Below are 21,861 nucleotides of genomic sequence, written 5' to 3'. Positions count from 1 at the left end.
CTGTCAAATACCAGACCATGATATCTAAACAGAAGAAAGCATATCGGTCCAAAGTGGATAAATTAAAGCTTAATATTAAATATTTGCAGGTTCATCAGTAAGTTAAACTGAAAGTGAGATCAACAGAACTGCAGGAAGCAAAAGAGTCCTTACAGAAAGTAACTGATGGGAAAGGGAGCACAGAGACCAGTCCTTAAGAAACTGACCAGTCCTTAAGAAACTGACCAGTCCTTAAGACTGAGGAGCTGGAAGAACTTGTGCAAAAGTTATGAGACGACTGGCAGCAAATGTACAATAGCTTAGAAGATACTGTATGTTTCAATGAGAATACAACTCTAGAGAACAAGACTTTTAGAGGCACATTAAGGAATTAAATGCAAATATTAACCAACTTCCATCTGTGGTCACAGACAAGATAAAACATATTCTGAAATTGACCAAATTGAGTGAAGAGTTACGCAAAAACATTTCCAACAAGGAATATGGAATCAGTCTCTATATCAAGGAAAAATGAAAGGTCAAGACAGAACTGAACACAGAAGATACTAAGAACACCATGTTGAGCACTAAAATCTGAACCAGGAATGTCCCCATCAAAGACATGAAAGCAGAGCACAAACTGACCAATCTGTGAAAGGAAAACAAGATTGAAATATGGACAAAAAAATAAATAAATAAATAAATCTACAATTTCAACTTGACTTGTTCCAACCCACCCTGATGGAACAGAAAGACAAATACAAAATCTTGCAGCAGAAATGGAGTGATGGTCAGGTGGATTTAGAACAATGTAAAGCTACTTGAAGAACCCAGGAGTCCAAAAAGAAAAGATCTGATATGATCAAATATTAAATTAAAGGGACACACGGAAATGCCAGTTAATCAGAAAATTGAGCTCGTAAATGATGCTCTTTGTGGGATGTTAATGATGAAGCACTAGTGAAGAGAGAGAGGGCAGCTGAGAGCAACGAGCGACGAGAAGCATCAAAACCAATGATGCATTAATTGTCCATATCAACAGTATAAAACTTCAAGTCCCAAAAGCCCAGGGGAGACCAGTCCAGACCCCCAGGACTGGCAAAGACCCCCCACTGGGTGTAGAGCATCAAAGGGGAGAGTGAGGGGGGAGGAGGGACAGGGTCTGGAGATCTAAAGGAGATATTTTACACCAAAAATGTGTATCTAATGGTAATGCAGTAATGAATGAAACGGGATGTTTTCAACCCAAAACGGGCGGGAACAGGGAGTATCACCAAAAGTCCTTGTATGTTGTAAACACTGATACTTGTGGCCACCAGACGTGAGCTTGCAGTCTGAGCCTGAGGTCACAGTTAGAAGCATATCCCTGTGCTCAGTTTTACTGTAAATGTTCTAGAACACTGTGAAGCCAGTCTACTCACTGGTACTTGTTTTAGTTCCTGTAGAAGTGCAAAATGAAAGCAGAGTCACTGTGATGGAAGCACAACAAGCACTTTGACTGAGATTTTTTTGAGGGCACCACCTGCTTTTCTTACATTTATTTTTTAGTGCTACCTTAGAAAGCAAAAAACAAGTAATGACAGAATAAAATAAAGATGCTATACTGTGGAATATTCCAGGCAAAGCAACATCTTCATGGACATGGAGATGTTGCAGTATTTCTGTCTTGCAGTATTTCTCAGACATCAATCAAATTACTACACTCCAAAAAATGCCCCCCCAAAATTGAAAACACTATTTTCAGGATAGTATTTTCTGTACATTTTCTGTAAACAAAGCTATTATGTTTTGTTTACTGGTACCAGGCTGATTCGTGACAAGATGAATGTCCAGGATGTCTCTAAATATAATGAGTTTATTTAATACACTGGATCATAATCACTGGACATTTATTAGAAGCATTATTGCTGATGATGTACGCACGTGCTGTTTACTGTTACAGTCACAATGTGAGATGACAGTATAGCTCCGCCCACTGGCAAAGCTCCAGTCTGGAGGCTGCACGTATTCCGGAAAGTTCAAAGTAGTGAGAGGAGCTGCACAGTGTGCTGTCCACTGCAGAAAACTGTTCGGATTCTATTTTTGTCCAGATGCTGTAGCAGACTGTAACCTTTTCTTTAAGTAAATAAATCGTTAGACCATGAACATGTGGACTGTGTGCAGCTTCAGAGGTGACACCAGCGTGGCAGGTGCAGAGGTCAGCGTGGCAGGTGCAGAGGTCAGCGTGGCAGGTGCAGCAGGTCAGCGTGGCAGCGTGGCAGGTGCAGGTCAGCGTGGCAGGTGCAGCAGGTCAGCGTGGCAGGTGCAGAGGTCAGCGTGGCAGGTGCAGAGGTCAGCGTGGCAGGTGCAGTGGTCAGCGTGGCAGGTGCAGTCAGGTCAGCAGTGGCAGGTGCAGTGGTCAGTGTGGCAGGTGCAGCAGTGGTCAGCGTGGTGGCAGGTGCAGTGGTCAGTGTGGCAGGGTTGGTTGATTTTAATGACATCCTGTACTGTGCCAGACTTGCAGTTACTGTGTTACTGAGTCTAAAATGAAACAAAACTACAGATAAGGAAGTTCTATTTCTGATTAAAAATATTTTCATGTAACATTATGGCCCTTTTCAAGAAGGATCCAGAAGGTGTCCAAAACATGTCAGTGTGTGTGTGAACTCCACACTGGTCTGATAAAAAGAACTTGGAAATAATATTTAAAGACTAAAATGAACCTGTTTGAGGTGAAGATAGTTCTAAACAAATCAAAGGAGGACAAAAACATTCATATTATTCTATAAATAAGACACATGGTCAAATTGCAGTGGGCCCTGAATACGAGGTAGTCTGTGTACGTGTACCACCGTTTGAGAAACAATGTCATATTTGCTAGATGAAATGATAGACTGACAGAAGTGAGGCTCCAGTCTGCACCATCAACCCCTCCGACCATCCCCCTCTCTCACACATACACCACTTTCATGCTAGGCAATGTAAGTGAAGTGTCTTGCCTAAGGACACAATGACAGTTTTTGCTATTGGCGTCCCCAGTTTAATGATAATGCTGTTTGTGGATTTTTGTATATTTAATTTATTTATATTGTTTACAGTCCATAAACAGCTTTATCATCCAGACAGATTTCATTAATCAAACGTTTGCACTGACTCCAGCTTCACTTCACTCCTGAAGCTCCCACAGGTTCTTGAATGGATTTTGCTTGACAGTCCTGTCAGGGCTGTGGTCGTCCCTTTGGCTGGAGCACCTTCTCCTACCACACTTTTAGTCTCACTCCAGTTTCTCTGAATATGTTTGAATACAGCTCTCTGTCTTCTGCAGTCTTCCCCTTGACTGTAAAGGCTCAGGAAACCTTTGCATGTTTCCATTTAATGAGCTGATTAAGGTGTGACATTATGACTTCACATATTCAGCTTTTTCACAATATTCAAATTTTCACAGACACAGAATTTGGGGTTTTCATTCTCTGCAAGGGATGATCAGTAACTATCAATAAATAAAGGTTGTAAGCAAAACTTTATGTGTCATGAATCTGGGTTAGAAATGAGTGATATTTGTGTTTGATTGTACAGGTGCGGGGGTCGCTGTTGGAGAGTGTAATCTCCAAAAGGACAGAGTATAAGGAGAACTGCAGCAGGACTCTGGCTCTCAGCGTTCTCTCTCAGTCTGGTCAGTCACTGTTGTGTTCTATTTTGTATTTATCACATTTATAAAGTCGAGAATTTTCTGACCATAAGTTGGAGTCACCTCCACCTCTCCGCATGTTCCACAGGAGTCTTCTGTAACGGGAGCTTTGACTCGTTTGCCTGCTGGCCTCACTCTGCCCCCGGGAACGTGTCCATCCCCTGCCCCTCCTACTTACCCTGGATACAGCAAGGTACTACTACTACTACTACTACTACTACTACTACTACTGCTCCTACTAGTCTTTCTTTTTTGAGACAGTAGACTATGATTGTTTTGCTTTTCTTCACTTGTGTATCCAGAGCTGGGGATGACTGACACACTGTGATTATTTACAGACAGTTTGAGGCGGGCTCACAGGGAGTGCCTGGAGAACGGGATGTGGAGGCTGAAGGACAACTCCTCAGATGTGTGGAGAGAAGACTCTGAGTGTCTGGAGCGCGACTACTTCGAAGAGGAGGTACAGACACTTTCAGGGCACAGTCTTTACACGGTTTGCAGTGGTTGGAAGTTCTTCCTCGCTTACTTTATGCATTTTGAGCATCATAATTTTTCACCATGATGAGTTTAGAAGTACTTTTCACAAATTTCAAAAACAAGATCACAGTATTTTTAATCATTTCCTAATTAAACATAATCAGGGGTCTGTGGATGGGTGTCATGTGAGGGTCATCCCGGAAGACACACTCAGTAGATTCATCTGGATAAATGTCTGCTCCCAACTAAGGCTGTGCAAAAATATTGAAATATCGATATATCGTATTGTTCAATGTGATGATACTGTGTCAGTATTGTGGGCTGCTGTATTGATACATTGTTAAGAGTATATTTTGGTATATTTTACTAGATTATTTGGTTACAGCGCTACAGTTTTGTTGCTTGTTCAGAGGAAGGAAAACTCGTTTATGCAGCACATTGGAAATTTTCAGAAGATATTGATTCAGACATTTTGTACAAAAACTAATTTAACAAAGACTTTTATAAAAACAAGAGGGGATTTGCGATTTGTAACACCACCCTCCCACCTCACTTTTCAGTACAAACATAGAGGTGCCAGGACTAAACCAGAACTACTGAACCTAAAAAGACTGAACAGGACTGAACCAGGACTAAAACAGGACTGAACCAGGACTAAAACAGGACTGAGGACTAAAACAGGACTAAACTGAAAGGACTAAAACAGGACTGAACCAGGACTAAAACAGGACTGAACAGGACAACCAGGACTAAAACAGGACTGAACCAGGGCTAAAACAGGACTAAAACAGGATTGAACCAGGACTAAAACAGGACTGAACCAGGACTAAACCAGGACTGAACTAGGACTAAAACAGGACTAAACACATTGTAATCTCACTGTATTGAGGTATGTATTGTATCATGGCCTATGTATTGAGGTATGTATTGTACTGACAACTTATGAATGATACCAGCCCTAGTGCGAACTTTAAACCTGGTTCCATCTCTCAAAAAAAGTGAAATTAAAGGGCCCATATTACGCTGTTTTGTGATCTATTTTATTAGGTTTTCTCATCACAAACATCAGGCTGAGTTGTTTTGTTTCATTTACACAATGTTTTACACAAAACCCTGAATTCTTCTCTCAAACAGAAAATGCTGCTCCACCTTGTGATGTCATGTGATAATACAGGAAGTGCTCCACTGTGTTACATACACCATACACCTTCATTAGAGTCTACTAAACAAAAGGTAAAAGGAGCTGTTAACTTGGAAATTACCACAAAATGACATCACAGTGTGGAACAGAGTAGCTTGAGCTTTGGACATGTAGACAGACTAATAATAAACGATTACTCAGATGTGTGAAACAAACAAAACACAACTCCAGGTGTGTTTTGGTGAGGTAACAACATTCTAACATGGCTAAAAGCTCGTAAGAGTCAGATTTGCGTCATGTACAACCTTTAAAAACATGTTTTCTTTCTTGTTGTGCGTGGACAGGAGAAGCAGCGCTTACGTCAGACTGCCCTCAGGCTCATCTCGGTGATCGGGTACTCCCTGTCGCTGTTGTCCCTGTCTATGGCCACCCTGCTCATGGGCATGCTCAGGTCAGTACACACCACCAGCATTTGTGGATTATAAACTTCATTTTCACACATATTATATAAAATTACATACCTGGAGTTGTATTTTGCTTCACCGACGCTTGTTTGATGAATTTTGTGTAGTATGTCCACTCCCCCTGAGTCGTCACAAAACATTTTCCCAGGATTGTTGCATCACAGGTAAAAGCCCTGTGAATTTCAGTCCGTAACCATCGTCAGCATGCCTGAAGAGGTTTTATATGTCATCCATGTTCTATGCATGTTTGAATAATCTAGCGAGCTCTCCCGGGCCCTATTCAAACCCTACATACAGTTAACAGCATGAGCCTGCGCTTTTTGTACAAGGCTCAGCTCACAAGCCGACGCAATCTATGGTCCTGCACCAGACAGGTTAGATCTGTCCCAAACTAACTACTAACTACATAAATAAATGAATATTCAACTTTTATGAGGTTTTAAATGTATGTTTGAGTGCTCCTGTATTGTCCTGCTTTTGAGGTGTGAGGTGAGACAGTACTCGGAGTGTGAAATGTCGCTGTTGTTAACCAACAAAGCTTCTTGTACCCGCTGATCTACGTGAACTCCCGACCAGAGCATGAATCCCTGTGAACGTGTTGTCTTGGGATTGCAGTTTTCCACACTCTACCCACAGCCCCAACGGCCGCGCAACAGAGAAAAAAACAACTGTTTTCTTCATCTTTTATCTCCAACCCCCCCACCAAAAAAATAAAAAATATAATTATATTTATATTTTTTTTTTTTTTTCCCCATTTTTTGATTTTGTGTTTAAATGAATAAGGAAAAAAAAAGGGGCTAATGACAGTTTCCCATTTCTGTGACTTAAACTGCAATACTGGACTTTTGTGTCGTATACAGACTGAGCCAGGACTAAAACAGGTATAAACCACAATTAAACTAGGACTGAACCAGGGCTAAACCAGGTCTACACCAGGACTATACCAGGACTAAATCAGGACTAAACCAGAACTTAAACCAGAACTGTTCCTGTACTGAACCAGGACCAAACCAGGATTAAACCAGGTCTAAACCAGGACTAATTTTAGACATAAGACAGAGAAACAGGACCCTGAGCCCGTGGAGCAGGGTATCTGCAAAGCGCGATTTGGATGACGACAAGTAATATCTGTTTTAATTTATTTGTGGTCAGTTTATGTGTGTACACTGAATCTGTACTCTCACTATTTTCACCAACCTGCTCAGAAACTATAGGGGTAAATGAAAATTCATGTTATAACCTGAACTAGCATCTCTCTTATGACTTCTGTCTTGGTTCATGTATTGTTCTGCAAGTCCCTGTACAAATAAAAAGCACACCATACCATGCCGCTTTCTTCATGGCCTTTTAGTAATATACTGAAGTAGGCGGAGATGGTGAAATTTTTCCTTAAATGCAGGACAATACAGGATTACTCAAACATGCATGAAAAAAAAAAAAGCAAAAACTCTTCATTTTAATTTGAAGTTGTTAAAAAAATGACTCTTCTGTGAATCTGTGTTTGTTCCAGAAAGCTCCACTGCACCAGGAACTACATCCACATGAACCTGTTTGTGTCGTTCATCCTGAGGGCCGCTGCGGTCATCTGCAAAGAGCTGGTCCTGCACCTCATGTACACCCACCTGCCCACGGACGATCAGGGCTGGAGCTCCTACGCCAGCTCCACGGTACAACAGCACCCACCAAACGCCCGCATGAGCAGCCACTCGAGCACCTACCCAGTGCTCCACCCGACACTCACCTAAGGTCCCATCCAAAGCCCCCTGAACACCCATAAAACACCCACCGAAGCCCTCACCCAACCCCACGTATGCCCCTCCCCACACCCACCCAAGATCCTGCTCACAAACCCACCCAGTCACTCACCCAAGGTACCACCCAATGCTCACCCACTACCCACACAAGGCCTCTCCCGACACCCACCTAAGCCCTTCCCTCCACCCACAAAACACCCAGCATGCACCACACAGATGCCCAAACAACACCCACTTCAGATGTTATCCCTTATCATCTTTAGTAGTAATAGTGTCCATTACCCTGCTGTATTTTCCAACATCTGCAGATTAGACATTTGATCTCCACGTTAGTCCAACACTACTGGGATGCAGATGAATGGGAGGGCATCTGACACACAGGGATTTAGGGGGATAGGAATAGGATTTTTTTACTGTAGCTGTGGCTCCCTCTTGTGGTAAATGAGGTAATGCACAAGTCCAGCAGTGAGTACAAGTTTGTAGCTTGTCATCCAGGGGTGGGATTGTTTTTATTTATTTATTTATTTTTTTTTTTTTCATGTGGTCATAAAACAAACTGAAAATATTGTGAAGGGCTATGCCAATATGCTTTACTCAATTCTGCATAATAAAAAAAAAAGTCATTAAAAACCATCTCTAGAATCAAAGCAAAGCATCTTTAGTCCATGCATGAGGTAAAATGATAAAATATGTTTATTTTGTAATTCCAAATGATCTTAAATGGGCCGATCAGAGTCGACCAAAGGGCCATATGTGGGCTGGGAGCTGGACAATGCCCAGGTCTGTTGTGATGTAACATAACCACACGCTTTGACAAACATGAGTGGATCTGGAGCTATATCTGGTATTTCAGAGGGCGTGATTGACAGACAGATTAACCAATCAGAGAAACACATGGTCCGTGGCGGTAAACATGACCATTTTACATGTAAAAAAGGGAAAAAGACGACACAGAAGGAGTGAGAAACAGTGCAGATCTTTACAGAATAAACATTCAAAGCACAAAACTATGACTTATCTGGACCTATGATCCGGTTCCAAACTCCTCTGGATTCACTCAGAATGTAGAAGGTTAAACATACAGAATGTAGAAGAATCCAACTCTTTGTTTTTTTAAATGCAGTCAGTTAATTTGACTTAAAATAAACTCTAAATTCAGTATATTGTTTTTGTATCGGTATTGTCTGAATGTTCAACTTAAATCAAGTGCAATTTTTAAACATATTGGTAAAAAAGAGAGAAATTAGAAGACTTGACACAAATATTCAGCAACACATTTTACAAATTTTATAATGTATGTCATACAGGCATGTAAATAAAAACAAAAAAATCTGATAGATGTTCAGAATTTTAAGCTGCATGTAACTTTTCGGACAGATTCTGCTAACTGCTCTGTCTGGAATGTTCCACAGTGTGACATTAAACGGCTCTACTTTGCATTTATTCAATTACAGTTGGTTTTATAGCTCAAAAACACTCCTAGAAAAACAGACATTCTGACTGTGAGTGGGTCACCTCAGATCTGACCTGTAACTTGATCTGGTTACGTTTAATGCCATACTGCCAAACATTCCAGACAAAGCAATAACATCTCCATGAAGAAAATCGGCAACAGAAAAGTTACACAATGCACTTTTAAAGTTAAGATTCTGAATATAAGTACTTGTTTTGATTGCTCCTCTTCCACATCTCCTCCTTCCTCAGATATCAGTGCTGTGCAAGGCTACGCGGGTGTGGATGGAGTACTGTGTGTTCTGTAACTACCTGTGGCTGCTGGTGGAGGCCCTGTTTCTGCACACGCTGCTCTTCTCTGCAGTGCTGACCAAGAAGAGGCTGCTCAAGTCCTACATGCTGCTCGGATGGGGTAGGCCTGGGATCACCGCCTGTAAATGAATAGGAATGTCACAAATGTCACTTTAGATCATTGTTCTTTTTTTTTTTTTTTTAGCAACTCCTATCCTGTTCGTCACCCCCTGGACTGTGGTGAAGATCTTATATGAAAACACAGAGTAAGAACGATATATACACACTAGGGATGGTGCAAGATCTTGTCACATGAGATTTTTTTTTCCATCTTTACCATCTCTTACAGTTCCAAAAAGTAGTACTAGAATGGAAACAAAACTATGACATCAAATAAATACAAAATTGTGACACAAACATTAGAAGCTGAACTGTGAAATTTTAATATTAGGAATTATGATAAAATCTCATCTTGTTTCGTTCTCGTGGACTCAGTCTTGTGTCTCGTCACATGGAAATTGTGGAAAGTGGAGTGGTTAATTTAACACTTTTGAAAATGTTAATTAAAGTAACACTGGACCAAAGTTCCTGTTTAACCCCGAAATTATATGAACATTTTGAGAGTAAACAGATAACACTTTGTGAACTGGTCTTCTCTCACAAGAGTTTGAAGTGGTGTGTGGGAGCAGCCAAATTAACTTCAACTATATCAACTCTGGGAAACAACCCCAACTCCCACCCCCATTTAACTTTCAAATAGTTAAAATAACACTTTTTGTGTTAAATACAACTCACCCTGAAATGTTAACCCTCTTTTTTTTGCTGTGTAAGTTTGAAGGTCCTTGTCTCTTGTGAGTTCTAAGTCATGTTAGAATGTTGCTCCCTATTCCAAAACAGACCTGGACGTGTGTTTTGTTTCATTCACACATGATTGAGTTACTCTTTATTATTTGTCTGTCTACAGCTCCAAAGCTCAAAATGTTCTGTTCCACCTTGTGATGTCATGAAGTGGTAGTTTTTGCATTAACAGCTTCTTGTACCTTTAGTTCAGTAGAGATTGGCAATTCCAGAGCTGAAATCATTCGAATGATTCTAGTGAAGGTGTGTGGAGTTGAAATGTGTGTAAAATCCCTCAGTCATCCAGGTAGAATCCATGGCAAAGGAGAAATAAAATTTGTCAACCAGACAAAAGTTTATTTTGGTCAAATACATTTTCGCAGCCCATCCAAGCTGCTTCTTCTGTTCTCAACATGTGTGAAAAATCCCTCAGTCGTCCATGTAGTGATCTGACCAGAACTGATGAAGCAGCTTGGATGAGCTGTGAAAACATATTCAACCAAAATAAACTTTAGTCCAGTTGACAAATAAAAATTTCTCCTTTTGCTATATTACCACATGACACCATGTGGTAGTGTCAGTTTAAATATAAATGCATCTCCAAAGGGAAATTCAGAGTATTCAGGGTTTGTGTGTTAAACATGTGTAAATGAAACAAAACACAACTCCAGGTCTGTTTGTGATGAAGAAACTACATTATAACTTAGATCAGAGAATGGGCCTTTTTACAGTGAAGGGTGTGAAACCTTCTTTTCTCCATACATTTTCCTACACACCACAAACACACCAGAACACACGTGTATGCCTCTCTCATGACCTCTGACCTCCTGCTGCTGTGTTTCAGATGCTGGTCCATAGTGAACAGGTGGTTCTGGTGGATCATACGAGGCCCCATCACTCTGTCTGTGCTGGTGAGTTCTTTCACAGGGCTGACTCCTGCCTGCTTTGGGTGGTACAATGGGGTTTCTCAAGAATGAGTCCAATGTCTGCATTTTCTCTGCCAGTGTTATTATTACCTAAGTAAAAGTACAGAATCCTGAGCAAAGAAATATAAATGTGTACATGTAAAGTAAAAGTATCACATGAAAACTTCTTCTTAAGTGAAAATATTAAAGTACATGTTCAAAAATGTAGTGGAGTATAAAGTATGGATATATGCTCTCAAATGTATTCAAGTAAAAGTAAAAAAGGTACTTAAGTAAATACAGATAAAGTTCAGTACTTTACTACTTTTACTTTGTTCAGGTTATCCTCAGGTTTGACTACCCCAAATTTAAGACTTTTTAAAGACCTTTTTAAGACCACTTAAATGAACATTAAGACCAACATTGCACCCATTATACGGGCGAAAAACAACAGATCCAATTCTAATTCTAATAATGACCAACCAGCACCTATGTCTAGAATCTAGACTGCAGCCTGAAGTGACCCAAATCAGATTTTTTGGCCCCTATGTGACCTGTATCTGATCTTTTAATGACAGTCTGAATGACACAGATCCAATTTTTTCAAATGCGACCCAGGACACTTGGATATGTGCTCCTGAAACTGATACATATCTGATCTTTGACATGTGACTTCAGTGTGAACGGCCAAAGCGCATTCATCCACCTACACGTTATCAACAAGCCACAAATGTCACTATTCTGCGCTGAAGTAGGCGAAAATTGTTAATGAATTCCATGTCACTGAAGTGAAGCACATCACCACTCACCACTCTTGACTCCGTCTCCACATCCACATGTTCCTTTAAATGGACGTCGCTGCCACTGTCCCACAAAACACCACGGCCAAAAACCTCGTCCTCCTCCTTCTCAATCTCCTCCTTAAAACAAGTAAGTTGTAGCGTATTTTCCGCACTATTAGGCGCTCTGGGTTATAAGCCGCACTGTCATTAAATGGTCCATTTTCAAACTTTTTTCACAAATAAACTGCACTGGACTTTAAAGGAAACCCAACAGTGTGATGGGTGAGTGGTTTTGTTTGTTTGTTCGTTCACGGTGACTCTGGGCTTTGTTCAGTTGTGGCGTGTAGGGAGGGTGCTGTCTGGGACCAACGGATTGTCGGCGTGTTCACAGTGACTCAGCTGCTCAGTTGTGTCTAGAAGTGGCACATTCGCTTTTTCGGTTCGTTCCTCCGTTCCGTTCCTCGTCGGCGTGGAGTGATGAGTGTGTCTGTGGGTGTTTTTCGCTGTGCGGTCGCTGTCTGCTCCGTGTGTGTTTGCATGTTCTGCGAGTGGTGCGGCTTTGTAGTTTACTGAAGTCGTGCTGGGACACCTGAGTGGATTCGTTTATAGGGCGCTCTGGATTGCGGGATGTCATTTTTTGATGGGGTTAGAGGCTTAAGAGCACGTCTAATAGCCCGGAAAATATGGTACATGTTCTGGCTCTGGTACGAGAGGAACTTTAAAATCGTCAGATGCTCAATGCTCATGTCCATGTTTGGACATCTTCCGTAAACACAGAGACGCTCGCTGCCGTTGACGTCGTCGTGTCTCCAGTGTCACATGTGGGACACTTTCGGGCTGTTTAATGTTCACACTGGAGTCACATACAAATCACATTTAATTGGGAATGTGAACGACCTCGCAAAAACATCGGATTTCACACAAAAAAAAATCCGAATTGAGCGTTAAGCCCTGCAGTCTGAACGTAGCCTAAGAGCCACTGTGGATTAATACTACACTTCCCCATGATCCATCCAACGTCTTCTTCCACTTTACTGATTGTTTAATCATTGCCATCGGCGGCAGAAACCAAAGTATTGTTTGCACATTCTCCAAATTGGTTGTTCATTCACATTACTTGATTTCACGTTGTTGTTTTTTTTCCTCCCTCCATTTAATATTACACTGCAGCCTGGTTGAGTTCCTAAAAATAGGCTAATGAAATTTAAGACCTTTGTGAAAAAAAAAAACTTGGGCAACATAATTTAAGACTTTTTAAAGTCTTAATTTAGGAACATGACATTTAAGACCTTTTTCAGACTTTTAAGACCCCGCAGATACACTGTTGTTACATTCCAGCACTGGTTATTTCTAAGTTATATGGTAAAAATTAAATTTACGAGAGGGGTCAGGGCTGGTGTACCCATGATGCTTTGCTCTCCCTCAGGCCGGTGTCATGTGACCGTACAGTGCAGTAGATTTCACAGTGATTTGGGCCTCTGCCTCCCCCTGCTGTCTCGTGAGCTCATGTGATGGAGCTGTGACGTTACGCTCTCTCTGTGTCCCGTGTGTGTCCTCAGATCATCTTCTTCATCTTCATCAAGATCCTGATGCTGCTGCTGTCCAAGCTGAAGGCCGACCAGGTCACCTTCTCTGACTACAGATACAGGTGCTCTGACACACACAACCACCAAGGAGTTTAAAGTGTGAATAAAACATGTTGCCATAGAAGTTAAAGGTGCACTATGTAACTTTCCTGGTTTGTAGTCAGCCACCATGGAGTTATTGTTTTTGCTGGCTCTCCTTAGGTCCATGTAAATATTGTAATATTCTGTTTTGAAATGAGGCTGCTCTAAACTAGGGATGGGCATAATTAGTCAACTAATTGATAATTGATCAATAAGAATTTCCTTGATTACGTTCATTTCGAATCGACAAACCAAATGTAGGTTTCTGTGTGTACATACGAAGCAACTCCAGTGTTTGTGACAGCACAAACACTGGAGTTGCGGCCTAACAGTCCTGCGTTTGGGCTCTGGCGTCTCTTTGGAGATCACTGTACCACTCAGTGAGTGTGTTTACATGCACATCTGTATCCTGGTTTGGTCATGGTGCATGTTTACACAGTATCCCAGTTACTACAGCATAAAGAGCTGTGTCAAACCTGCACATGTGTATGATCTTTGAAAACATCTCGACACACACACAGAACAGACTCATCTTCAGCAGAACATTCCTCTGTCACAGAAAGAACACTCATATTCCACTGAGTCGAGTCTGCAGAAGCTGAACCGCATCAGCACACAAGAGTGTTTTTTGTTTTCTTTTCTCCTCTTAGTTTATGCAAATGAGCCAAGCAATTTTAAGTTTTGTTTCTGTGAGACTTGCGCAAAGCTGCATTAAACACATTCTAATGTCAAACGGGCTGATGTGGCTCTCGAGTGGTGATGGTTTATATGTTGTAAAGTTCAGTTTATTTTATGCAGATTAGTAATAGTAATAATAATGATGATAATTATTATATAAACGTTAATGATTAATCAAAAATCGATTGTTAATTCTCCCGACAATCGATTAATAAAATTTCCTCCCATGCCCATCCCTGCTCTAAACTGAAGCGTGTGCTGTGCTCTCAGCCTGGCGCGGGCCACCCTGGTGCTGGTGCCTCTGCTGGGCATACATGAGGTGGTCTTCACTGTGCTGGTGGACGAGTGTGTGGAGGGCTCCAGCAGATACGCTCGCAACTTCATCAACCTGACCCTGAGCTCCTTCCAGGTCTGTACATGGACTCTGTGTTCAAGGAAATCAGATACAAACTTACAAACTCAGAGCAGAACCAGAACAATCCATTTGTCACATTTGAACTATGAGATGTGGAGCACAGTCCTGTGGAAAATGGCAGTAAATGAATCATCATTTGTACCAGGACATATTTGTCCGTAGGCTTTATTAAACTGGAGACATTGAGCACAGAGTTTCAGATGTGCTGCTGCTTTCTCCACTCGAGCCGCCTGTAGCACAAGTCAGAATTTTTTTCAACAGGGTGAACCATAACAAGGTTAAGGTTAAGCTACAGTTTGTTGTCCCCATAGAGCAGGAGTGTCAAAATCAAATTCACAGAGGCCAAAATTAAAAACTGGGACTAAGCTGTGGGCCAAACATAACATTTACAGAAAAATGTAAACAACATGTCCATGCTTTCTCTTCTTTCGAGATATGTAATGTTAAACCTTTTCTTATTCAAATAAATGTTTAATAATAGTTTTGTTTAAACATTGAATCCAGAACAAGCAGAATATAAAATAATAACAACATTTTAAATCAATAATGTTTCTATAATCTATCTGTAGCTGGCGGGCAGCTCTAGTACATATTTAATATGATCTCGCGAGCCAAAGATAATTATATCGCAAATTTGGCCCCCGGACCTGAGTTTGACGTTTGACATGTCTGCCTTAGGGGAATTATCTTCTGCATGCCCATGTTCAGATCTTGAGCTTGTCTTGGTCAGGACCACCTCAGCAGGAGGATTTGCATGTTTTGGGTTGATGGGAAACTAGAATCATCAGAGGAAACTCACCCAGACAGTGAGAACATGCAAACTCCACACAGAAAGAACATGTAACCTGAACTGAACTGAAAGATGAGTGTTTCAAATGCTTACATTTAAACTTAGACAAACTTTATTGATCCACAAGGGAAATGATTTTATTATTATATTATAGGTATATTTTACTATAAATGTTAATGTTGACATGTATGTTTGTTCTTTCAGGGTTTTCTGGTGGCAGTGCTCTACTGTTTTGCCAATGGAGAGGTACAGTTTTAATGATCACACATTTGTGACATTACAAAAACAAACTTCAGGTTCAATATTATGTATTTTTAGACCTACTTTTGCAAGGTAATGCATCTGATGCCTTTTCTTTAAGTACATAAAATACCAGCAGAGGGCGCAGGACTCCAGCTGTATGTGGATTCATTTAAAGAATATTGTACATTGTTAAATATTGTTGTAGACACTGTCACTGATACAGACACTGACACTGACTGTCAGTGACACTTTTACTGCTTTAAAACATGAAGAGCAGAGCTAGTTCACTTTTAAAGGTTTGTTGTCCAAAGTTCTTCCTCACTTACCTCATGCATTCAGAGCATCCAAATTATTCACAACGACAAGTTTATATCGCTTTTCACAACTCTCAGAGATCAGGACTTTTGCCAAGATGACAGAGCAAACAACAACTAGCATGCTAGCTGTGCATTTCCTGATTGTAATTACAATATAATGCATTTTAATTAGATGCAGACAGCGAGCAGTGGACTCATGTTGACCTCAAGAGCATTGTTAAAGTCTAAGCACATGAACGGAACCTATATCTAACCTATGCAGTGACATCATGCAGAGGGAGTTCTGTATGTATGTCTATGGAGGAATGTTTGGCATTATGACACAGTGCACACATTAGCAAATATAGCGTGATAAGTTTTTAAATTATCTGAAAACTCAAGAAAAAATACAAAATGGATTTAAAGAGCACATTTTCAAGAGCCTTCAATCAGTTCGAGCGTTCATGGTGCTGTTTAGGAGTTTGATTTTCAACTAAAAGGTGAGAGTGAATTGAAAAGTCTCACTTGTTGTAGTTCCAAGTCTGCTAAAACAAAACTCAGATTAAAGTTAACTTGAGCAACAAAGCTGACAGACAGAACAGGGCCTCCAGTTATCTTCACTTCAGGAAACATCGGTGACATCAGCCGCACAGTATCAGCTGGGTTCCTTGTGTCTCGTAGGTCCAAGCGGAGCTGAAGAAGCGCTGGCAGCTGTTCCTGTTCACCCACCACTTCACTGTGCGGAGCTGCTTCAGGGGCACCCCGCTCAAGCAGCTGTGGAAGAGCACCCACGGGCGACGACCCCAGTGCTCCGTTCACAGCGAGTCCTACGAGGTTTCCGGCTGTCCCCGCCCCCCTCTGCTCCCGGTGGCGCTGAAGAGCACCGCGCCCGGTTGCGGCTCCAGGGCGCAGGGCGGGCAGGAGGGGCTCACCCGGAAGAGTCTGTCCAGCAGCGACGGGGACATGACTCTGGGGGAGACCATGGAGGAGGTCCTGGAGGAGAGCCAGTTCTAAAACCACACAGACTACGTCATATTACAGCGGGACCAAACACCTACACTCCGACCATGACCACATTTCAACCAATCAAGTGATTATATACAAATATGATCATCTGATTTGTCCCAGGGAGGCAATTTAAGCACATTGAGCAGTAAAATATCATAATAATTTTCGCTTTTTCGACTTCGCTCACTTTTGTAAACCACTTCCCATTCCTTTCACTGGAGAATTTGGGAAAGTTTTGCAGCTAAAATATGAAATAAAGTAGGTTTATTATTTTGTGTGTCATTTGTTCATTTGTTTTTTCAAAATAAAACCAAAAATAAGAAAATGAAAAACACCAATTTTATTCATTATTATCCAAAACCAAAAAAAAACCACAAAAACAACAACAAAAAAACAAAACTTTTTTTTTTTTTTTCAGTTTTCGATTTTGTGTTTAAATGAACACAACTTAAACTGCACTTGTCTAACATTTTAGGCAATCATCTTAACAAAATAACACTATTCCCACAGTATTGATTATACAAATTTCGAGATTAAGAATTACAATCACGAAATGAAGATTTATGATTACACTTTCTTCAATATGAATACAAATTCACAGACACAACTTCACCGTCAAAACTACATCATTACTTCACAGGCTTTATTTATTGAGCAGAAGAAACATTGATCGAGATGCCGGACTTTTGTGCCGCACACGGACTGAACCAGGACTGAACTAGGACTAAAACAGGACTAAACGAGGACTAAACCAGAACTAAACAGAACTGAACCAGAACCGAGTGTCGGTACAGGCCTGGACGTCCGCCCATGTAGACCGTTGGGTGACCACAGGTGAAAGGGCCGGCACAGATCTGAGCCCCACGGGACTAAGCACAACCGTCGCCCGATCGCGCTTTGCAGACACCCTGCTCCACGGGCTTAGGGTCCCGTCTCTCTCTCTCTTTTAAGTCCAAGATTAGTTCTAATTTAGACCTGGTTTAGTCCTGGAATCCAGTCCTGGTTTAGTCTTGGTTCAGTCTGTATGCAGCGCAAAAGTCCGGCATCGCAGTTTAAGTCACGGAAATGTGAATTTTCATTAAAAAAAATAATAATAATAATTAAAAAATAAATAAAATCCTTATCTGTTTTTTCATTTTGGTTTTGGGGACAAATAATGAAGAAAATTGTTGTTTTTTTGTTTTCGTTGTTTTTGGTTTTATTTTTTTTTAAATGAATTAACAAATGATACGTGAGAATTTATTTCCTGTGAGTTCGACAACCGGATGCAAAATATTACAACCTCAACTATGAAAGCTTCACCCACGGCGACTTCCTGAATAAGGTGAATAGGAAAGCTCAACCAAAAGTGTCAGTGCAGCTCAACAGTCATGAGTCAAGTCATCAGATCCTGTGTCAGGGCAGTGTGAGGGGAGTAACGGCCCTCAGGACAAAAGTGTCTCCTCCTGCAGCGTCACAGCAGCCTCCAGGGGGAGCCAGGTGAACTCTAGACACGCAACAGGAAAGCCTCAGCTGAGCCTTTCTCTCTCTTCGCTCTGTTATGAGGCAAATGTGAGGCTCCTTCTGCTTTCTTAAAATCTGCAATTTTCATTTTTTACATGGAAAACCAAACACCACTGCAGCTAGCGTATGTTTTGGATGAGCAAACATTACCACATGGTTCAAAGTTCACATGAGTTTAACAAACTACGGTATGTGCCCTTTAATCATTTTACGCAGAAGTCAAAGGATTGTAAATATGTAAATCACCAAATTATCCAGTCATCAGATTCATATGTCGTTTGTGCTTGCTCATTTGATAGCGATCCAATCACAGCTGCTTATTTGTAACACGTCTCAAAGGTTGAAGACATTTGTAATTTTCAGAACAAAATCTAAAACAATTCTCAGTTTAACCGTGGTCAGTTGTCCAAGAGGGTCTATGTGCAGCTACAGTCAAAAAAACTCTCTATATTTGTATCTTTTAAATAAAGTTGCTCATTTACTCTGGCTCCATGGTTAAAGTTGGGATTAGGGAGAATCAAGTATTCAACTAAACTGAGTGTTTCACAAATGGAGCTCTACTCATGAATGCTCTTCCCATCGACTTCAGTCAGACCCTGTCAATGCCCCATTTGGAATCTTAAACAACACTGCACTGTGTCACTTTTTGGTTCAAGGGTCCATCACCTGCTTGTTTCTATGAATGTGTCAGTGCTCACTAGACGGTTTGCAAAAACCCTGGAAGTTGTAGACCGCACACCGGCCAGTCAGCTGTGAGTTGTGAAGTCATGACGTCAAACTCGTCGCTCCTGTCTGGGTCCCTTTTGTGGAACAGCACAACAGTAAACAAAACGTTGAGATGGATGTAGACGAAGACAAACATTCAACGTTATTGTCCTTCTTCCTACGGGATTTGGCGCATTACATACGTCACGACCAGATAGCAGCGATTGGTTAAATAAAATATGTACCCGCCTACCGTCGAGCGAACAAATCCTAATGCTGCGAGGTCAGACGGTTTCCACGAAGTGAAACTGGCTGATGAATCAGACTAGTGCTCTGCCTGGAATGTTCCACAGTGTGACATTAAACAGCTAACTTACATTTATTCAATTGTAGGTGGTTTTAAATCTCAAAAATACCTAGAAAAACAGACATTCTGACTGTGAGGGGGGTCGCCGCTTCATAGATTTGACCTGTCACTTGGTCTGGTTTGGTCTCCATGAAGATAGAGGGGTTTACTATGAAACATTCCAGAGTAAGCAATAACATGTCCATAAAGAAAAGCATTTGACGGACCCTCCAGCAGAAAAGTTACACAATGCACTTTTAACTTAACTTTTATTTGACCCATTTTTTCAAACTGAGCATGCCCAGATTCTTCGGCTCGAGTGTGGAAGTTTCTATTTTAACCATAGTTTGCACAAATCTATAATTTATGAATTCTAAATTATGTTTGTAAAATTAGACTTCATTAGTAAACCCACACACTTTGATGATTCTGAGTAAATATGATCCTTTTCCATTTCTAGTTTGAAGAATAAACTTAGATATGAATGCATTTAAACTGAGCGATACAGCAGAACACACAAAACAAACACAATACTTTGAAAATGACCATTTTACAATTGAAATTTAAAGATGCCAAAGTGGGTGATGACAGACATCGTAAGCTGCTGTATTTGTTCAGATGCGGGTAGACCACACTGCAAAAAAACAAAATCTGGTCAAGTTCAGATGACTTGAATTAAGAAAGTTTTATCATGATGTGAATAAATTTCACTTGACAAGTAAAATTATCTGTCAGTGGAATAAGACTTTTTGTACTTAAGATATGAAAATACATTTTGCTACACTTAAAATAAGAAAAAAAAACAACCTTTTGTACTTAAAATAAGAAACAAACTCAAATGTTGCATGAATTAAGAAAAACACACTTATTCCATTGGGAGATCGTTTTGTGCTTCTCTGATTGGCTAAACCGCCTGTCAATCACAGTCTATACAGTGATTGACAGGCGGATTAGTTGGGAAGGTTGGGAAGGTGACTTTTAAAATGTAATCCCCTACAGATTACAGATTACATACCCCAAAATGTAGTTTGTAACATAATCCATTAAATTACTTAAAGTGAGTAACGTAATCTGAATACTTTGGATTACTTGATATTGTCATGCTGTTTAAAACTACATGAATGTAGCGACCACATCCTGAAAATTCTTGTTTGTTCTCTTCAAATTGGTTGTTGAGCCCAAGTCTCCATGAACAGACTTTTGTTTTACTGTAGAGAAACAAAGACGAGGATCTTAACATAAGATCTTTTGTCTGCTTAAAGAAAATGAAAAGCCCCTTAACTGTATTAAAAATATTATTGATAGAGAAATGATTTATCTATATGAGATCAATGCTGCTTTAAATTATGTCCACCTACTGTTAATGTCATATTGTTTAGACCTGGTTTAGTCCTGGTTTTAGTCCTAGTTTAATCCTGGTTTAGACCTGGTTTAGTCCTGGTTTTAGTCCTAGTTTAATCCTGGTTTAGTTCTGGTTTAGTCCTGATTTTAGTCCTGGTTTAGCCCAAAATGTGAAATACCACCATGTAATCCATTTATTTCGACAAAGTAACTGTAATCCAATTACCACTCATTGAAACAGTAACTGTAACCGAATACAGTTACTCATAATTTGTACTCTGATTACATAATGCTGTTACTCCCCAACAGTGATTATATAACACAGGACAAGTGTGTACTGTATGTATGTATCAATGAAACAGAATACTTTGCTGCTTGAGCCATAACCTTGTGGATTAAATGTACATTTGAATACAGTGTATTTGTGAATATTCTTCTAAAGCACGACGCTACAGCCAGTGTTCATTTTCTCGATTATACATTTTGTTTTTTGTATTAAAGCTTCACTGTGTAACTTGTCAGGTGGTAAAGACAAATGGACTGATCCAGACTCGTGATGTACATGTGAGCGCAGAGTCATGAAGCAGTGTAAATATGAATAATAATGTACAGTATATTCAGAGAGAAAACTAAGAATATATGACAAATAAATATATGTTGTCAAAATGAGTTCTATGTGGACATACCCATATTTTTGTACGTATTGCTTCTGTGTTTGAGTATTCAGAAGCAGATTCATGGTGAGCACTGTCTGTACATATTTGCACAATAAAGTCGAGCAAACTGTGCCACTGTCTCATTTAAAAGGTAATAAACTTTCAAACGTGATTTCAGTACTAATACTCGATACTCAATATTGATTTTTCATACCACAATGATTGGTGGTTTTAGACATTAAAGGTTGTATAGAGGATTTTTTAAGGGAAAAGAAATACAGCGACAGTCCTTTTTCAAATGTTGTGCATGCGTGACACCACCTTCCTCCTCCACAGCCTCAGTAGAAACACCTCCTCCCGCCTCCTTACTCTAGAAATCACGCTTGTTTACAGCCGGTGCGTGTTCAGAATTACTGTTGAAGTGACCTGTCTAGAAGTAATTTAGTGACCAACACGTCAGTTTA

The 21,861-nt window shown here is 40.5% G+C and overlaps 1 protein-coding gene across 1 annotated transcript; it reads left to right on the top strand.

Moving 5' to 3' along the window:
* Positions 1-2,566: 2,566 nt before the first annotated feature.
* LOC110175811 (glucagon-like peptide 2 receptor) lies at positions 2,567-16,852 on the top strand. The gene is made up of 14 exons (XM_055150481.1): positions 2,567-2,607; positions 3,284-3,347; positions 3,535-3,631; positions 3,735-3,839; positions 3,985-4,106; positions 5,609-5,715; positions 7,239-7,395; positions 9,187-9,346; positions 9,431-9,491; positions 10,907-10,973; positions 13,309-13,397; positions 14,365-14,503; positions 15,504-15,545; positions 16,520-16,852. The coding sequence occupies exons 1-14, from the start codon at positions 2,567-2,569 to the stop codon at positions 16,850-16,852; spliced, it is 1,584 nt and encodes a 527-aa protein (XP_055006456.1).
* Positions 16,853-21,861: the final 5,009 nt, after the last annotated feature.

The sequence above is a fragment of the Boleophthalmus pectinirostris genome, unplaced genomic scaffold (assembly GCF_026225935.1).
Source record: "Boleophthalmus pectinirostris isolate CB_2022bp ecotype Guang Dong unplaced genomic scaffold, ASM2622593v1 HiC_scaffold_14, whole genome shotgun sequence".
NCBI lineage: Eukaryota > Metazoa > Chordata > Actinopteri > Gobiiformes > Gobiidae > Boleophthalmus > Boleophthalmus pectinirostris.
The sequence above is the reverse complement of the archived record's forward strand: the minus strand, read 5'-3'. Positions and strand labels throughout refer to the sequence as shown.

What these genes read in the sequence shown, in the direction of transcription:
- LOC110175811 (XM_055150481.1), top strand. Translation starts at nt 2,567, where the DNA reads ATGGCCCTTTTCAAGAAGGATCCAGAAGGTGTCCAAAACAT. An exon ending in TGACCCTGAGCTCCTTCCAG is followed by an intron (nt 14,504 to 15,503) that starts GTCTGTACATGG and finishes TTGTTCTTTCAG; the next exon opens with GGTTTTCTGGTGGCAGTGCT. An exon ending in ACTGTTTTGCCAATGGAGAG is followed by an intron (nt 15,546 to 16,519) that starts GTACAGTTTTAA and finishes TGTGTCTCGTAG; the next exon opens with GTCCAAGCGGAGCTGAAGAA.